Source organism: Cebus imitator, unplaced genomic scaffold (genome assembly GCF_001604975.1).
Source record: "Cebus imitator isolate Cc_AM_T3 unplaced genomic scaffold, Cebus_imitator-1.0 Scaffold191, whole genome shotgun sequence".
Lineage (NCBI taxonomy): Eukaryota > Metazoa > Chordata > Mammalia > Primates > Cebidae > Cebus > Cebus imitator.
The window spans coordinates 823,339-828,821 of record NW_016107506.1 but is presented as its reverse complement, the minus strand read 5'-3'; the positions used below and the strand labels follow the sequence as shown (position 1 = coordinate 828,821).

At 35.3% G+C, this 5,483-nt stretch overlaps 1 protein-coding gene across 3 annotated transcripts in view; it reads right to left on the bottom strand.

Annotated features, from left to right (window-relative positions):
- Nucleotides 1-5,483, bottom strand: part of CREB1 (cAMP responsive element binding protein 1) — a 51,643-nt gene that overhangs the window by 34,992 nt on the left and 11,168 nt on the right. For all 3 annotated transcript variants that reach the window (XR_001830413.2, XM_017546695.2, XM_017546696.2), the window contains 2 exons: nucleotides 4,078-4,178; nucleotides 970-1,112 (listed from right to left, as the gene is read on the bottom strand). Coding sequence is in view for 2 of the 3 variants with exons in the window: in XM_017546695.2 (XP_017402184.1) it covers nucleotides 970-1,112; nucleotides 4,078-4,178 (244 nt within the window). In the remaining variant the exon portion in view is untranslated. The remainder of the gene's footprint in view (nucleotides 1-969; nucleotides 1,113-4,077; nucleotides 4,179-5,483) is intronic.

The window sequence follows — 5,483 nt, the reverse complement described above, 5'->3', positions numbered from 1 at the left end:
AAAAAAAAAAAAAAAAAAAAAAAAAAAAAAAAAAAAAAAAGGAAAAAGAAAAAAAAAGTACCACTCACATAAATGCTTTTTGATCAAACAAAATAAAATTCAAGGCCGGGTGTAGTGGCTGATTTTGTTATCCCAGCACTTTGGGAGGCCGAGGTATGCGGACCACCAGGTTAACAGATAGAGACCATCCTGGCCAACGTGGTGAAACTCTGTCTCTACTAAAAATACAAAAATTAGCATGCCTGTAGTCCCAGCTACTCAGGAGGCTGAGGCAGGAGAATTGCTTGAATCTAGGAAGTGGAGCATGCAGTGATCTGATATCGCACCACTGCACTACAGAAAAAAAAAATTCAAAAGTGTCTTGTAACAGATTTTGGTTAAAGATAAGAAGACAGACTTAAGTTTCAGACATCATAGAAATGAAAACATTTTAATAATTTTGTAAGAGAAATATTTGCTTTTTGTGGGCCAAAAAGTAAAGTATCTTACTATCTTTCATATGAAAAGGAATAACTGAATGTGCTGACTAAAACCAAGCCACCCTCATCGCCACCTGAAACATTAAATACTAAGGTATTAAAATGCTACTTTCAGAAGGCAAGACAAGCTATGAAAATGAATACCGAGATATATTCAAGAAAAATTTTTTTTTAATCTAAAAACCTCATGTTCTCTCAACACATGAGGACTAAAACCTAGGGTCTCAATTTGTGGTTCAAAACTTCAGGCTTTTTATGCATCTGTAAAAAAACAAAAGGACATCTAAAAGGCTTATATACTTGACTAATCCTAAGATTCTCTGAAGAAAAGAAAATACTACCATTAAAGACCTCTGCATATTGAAGAGTAAAGGAAATACAATGGCAGCAAAATTGAGAAAGACTTGGCACTTAATATGGTTCCTTGGAAGAGAATGCAACCATTAGCTTTTCTCCTCACTTTTTGAAACAGATGTTATCTGTTACTCACTGTATTGTCCACTGCTAGTCTGGTAAATTGGAGTTGGCACCGTTACAGTGGTGATGGCAGGTGCTGAAGTCTCCTCTTCAGACTTCTCTTCTTCAATCCTTGGCACTCCTGGTGCATCAGAAGATAAGTCATTCAAAATTTTCCTAGAAAATTGGAAAACTAGAATAATTAAAAATATAAGTAAAATTTATTGGCTAAATACAAATAATAAAGATGAGAAAACTGACAGAAAGCTGCTAGTGATTAGGACAGAAGTTTATTTTTTTTGAGATGGAATCTCGCTCTGTTGCCCAGGCTGGAGTACAGTGGGGTGATCTTGGCTTACTGTAGCCTCCGCCTCCTGTGTTCAAGCAATTCTCCTGCATCAGACTCCTGAGTAGCTGGGATTACAGGCACTGCCACCATGTCCAGCTAAGTTTTTTTTGTATTTTTAGTAGAAATGGGGTTTCACTATGTTGTCCAGGCTGGTCTCAACCTCCTGACCTCAGGTGATCTGCCCACCTCAGCCTCCCAGAGTGCTGGAATTACAGGCGTGAGCCACCGTGCCTGGCCGGCAGAAGTTTAAAATATATAAATTACAAGAATAAACTCTTAATGGGTCAGAGATTGATCTAGATGTCAAAATGAACCCAAATAAGTACTAAAAAAAAAAAAAAGGTTGAATTATCTTTAACCTGAATGTAAGGAAGGGTGCAATTAAGGGAAGTAAAAAGACTGACTACATGAAAAACAACTTTTATATCTCAAAGAACACACACACACACACACACACACACACACACACACACACACACACACACAAAGTTGGAAAGTAAAAAGTCAACAATCAACAAAGGGGAAAAAAGATCAAAACCTGATTTTTAAATTCTCAGTCCTCAGATTGGGAAACATAAAAAAGTGTAACAATATCTGTTAGCAAAGCTACAAAAAAAACCATACTCTCATACATTGCTGCTGGGAGTGTAAAATTGGCACAACCCTGATGTAAGGAATTTGGTGACATTTAAGGAAACCTAAGTGTTCATGCCTCAATCCCACTTCCAGGAATTCACCCCACTTCCAATAATATGAAAATAAATTTGCTTAAGATTATTCCCATTGGTACTGTTTGTAACTGCAAAATATTGGAAACATATATCCAAGGTCTAAAATACAAAAAAAAATTATATATATATATATATATGAAACAATCTATATGCCCATATGTAGGCGAGCGGTTCAATAAACTACAGTACATCCAAATAATGGATATAGCATATCTTGTGTGTCAGGAAAAAAGGGAAATAAGAAAATATACATGTATCTGCTCATTTGTTCAAGACAAAAAATCAGAATGGATAAGCCAGAGCTTAATGATTTAGCTATTTACTGGGGATGGGTGGGAAAGAAATGAAAATGACAAAAAAAAATGGGGAGGCACTACTGAGTATACTTTTTTTGTGCAATTCTGACTTTTGGTACAGTGTTAAATGTTTCCCTTACTAGAAAAAAAAAAAAAAAAAGATCAACAAGGATGGGGGGAGAAACTCTAAAATGGAACACAAAAACAAAGGAACCATATTTCAAATGAATAACATAATCACACTGAAAGAGGGGGAAAAAACCCCTAAAAACCCTATCCCAAGTAATTTTTGGTATCTTAAATTTGTAATAAACTAGTTATAAACTCTGCTCCTTTATGCTGTTATCAAAAATGACATCTTCATATTTGTGCTTATTCACAGAAATTTATAGTTATTGTTTTATGTGTTTTATATGTTTCATGTGCTTAGTCACAGAAATTTATAGTTATTGTTTTATCCCTTTGTCTTTTAAATCACAGAAAAAAAAGAGGAATTACAAGCCAAAAGTAGTATAATAATCCTGGCTTTCATATTTACCTATGTAATTACTTGTAGTATTTGGTTGGATTTGCTTTAGGATCAAATGTGTTATATACTAACATGAGATATACTTCAAAGTTAAAATCTAACACTAGCTATATTTAAAATAAATTATAAATATAAATACATATAACATATACTGGTAATACAAGATTTCATAAGACCTCAAAATCAATTTATTGTTAGTCACTTAGGATTCTTAATTGTGAGCACAGAGAAAAGGGTTAGTTTAATAGCCAAGTGAGGGGGAAAAGATCACCCCTTTGAAAAATAGGAATATATAAAAATAAAAATAATTTATACTAACAAGAAGAAAGATAATTATGAGTCTGAAGTTTATTAAAGCTGAAGTCTTGCCCTTCCTGAAGATATTTAATGTGGAGCTAATTTTTACACATTAAAAAATGGTTTTGGTTCACCTTGGAGGCAAGGCATGGACTAGGCAACATCTGTAGCTGAACATAAAAATTACAGTAAACTACCCCTAAAATTAGGGGATGTTGGTAAAGCATCACCCCAAGACAACTATTAAATTAATAAATAACTATCTGTTAAGTACCATGGAATAAAAAATGGTTTGAAATGTGTTACTAAGTAGATAAATAACAGAGCCTCAGAGTTGGCTTATAACTTTTAAATGCCATAACCTTAACAAATGTATTCCAAACTTTTTTTTTTCTTTTTTTTTTTGAGACAGAGTTTCGTTCTTGTTACCCAGGCTGGAGTGCAATGGCGCGATCTCGGCTCACTGCAACCTCCGCCTCCTGGGTTCAGGCAATTCTCCTGCCTCAGCCTCCTGAGTAGCTGGGATTACAGGCACGCGCCACCATGCCCAGCTGATTTTTGTATTTTTTAGTAGACACGGGGTTTCACCATGTTGACCAGGATGGTCTCTATCTCTTGACCTCGTGATCCACCTGCCTCGGCCTCCCAAAGTGCTGGGATTACAGGCGTGAGCCACCGCGCCCGGCCCCAAACTTTTTAAACAGAAAGGCAGTCAGTACAGTCTACAGAACCAGAAACGGAAAGAGAATATCAGGACTGGTGAGAGTAACAAGTGCTCTTATTATTTAGGATAAGCTTCACTTTATTTGAGACAAGTAACTCAAGATGAAGAGAATAATCTATAAGGAACTGACTTCAGCAACTAATGGTCTTCTGACATCTCTGTCTCTGCAACTACCTAAGACTTCCTCCACATCTTTGATTCTATTAAATTCCATACCTGTAGGAAGGCCTCCTTGAAAGAATTTCCCTTCGCTTTTGGGAATCAGTTACACTATCCACTGATTCCTGTGAATCTTCACTTTCTGCAATAGTTGAAATCTGAAAATAAAGAAAAACTTTGTCTTGATAATCAAATTTAGTTCCTATAAAATTTTCATTTAGAAGTCAAATACAAAAAGTCAAATATAAACCATATATACGCTTTAGTAGAAAAAAAAATCAGTTCTTATGGGAGATAACCACATCAATCACTCTCCCCTTCCCTTTACTTACCCTATAAACTAAGATGAAGTTAGAGAACCTAAAATAACTGCAGTTTAATTTTTTGTTCAGGACTCCATGTAATAAATCCTGAATGCATCAGTATTACTTATCAGTTTTTCTTACATCTATTGGAAAAAACTACCAACTAAAATAACGTTTCTGATAAAGGCATAAAATGGATGGCTAAATATTTGGCCCTAAGTCTATATAGTGACTATACATATATTCTTTAACCGTATAAACACTTATGAATATATTTACAGTTGTACGGTAAGACCGGCGATCCATTATCACATCCCTGACAGTTGTTCCTAATAAGTTAGGAAAAACTCCTAACATGTTTCAAAGTTAGCATTCTATAATCATTTTTTAATAAAAATTCAAAGAACTATGTATTTCTGTTAAGAATCCCTGGACCAAAAAATAATGAACATACGTGAATAAAGATTTTACATGGGATATTAATGATAGAAACTGGAATTTACAGATGACTATGTGCCAGGTGTTATGCTAATGCACTTACATATACTACATTACTTAATACTCACAGTAATGTAGGTGCCAGATGGGTACTATACTATTATATCCTTTCTACAGATGGAAGAACTAAGGCACAAAGAAGTAACTCACCCAAGTCACAAAGTTAGGAAGTAGTGGAGCCACTGTCAATATTTAGTACCTCCATTTTGGACATCCTTACCGGCATATAAATCCTTGTGGTTCCAGTCTCAAACCAGACCACTCTAGTCTCAAACCAGCTTTGTTAGAAGCAGCAACCAGTGGCATTTTTACACCTTTTTAGACTAGAAGAGTTCACTTACCTAAGTATGCTTGATTGTCAAATTTACAGTCAAAGTTTCTCTAATCAGCAGAAACCTTTCCTGAACTAGGTGCACATTATGCTGTCAGAGTAAGAATTATACTTAACCAAGACAAAAGGGTCGATGTAGGTTAGCTCCACGTCAAAATATATGGTAATGGCAGTAAGAAAACAGATTCAGAGGTACTTGAGAAATTCTAAGCATACTCTATGTGTGGTCTGAGCCTAACGGTTCTGCAAAGTGGGCATTCATTTTGACAGGGCTTTGTGATATGCATGCTCATTTAAAAATGAAACCAGGTGCCAGGTGCGGTGGCTCA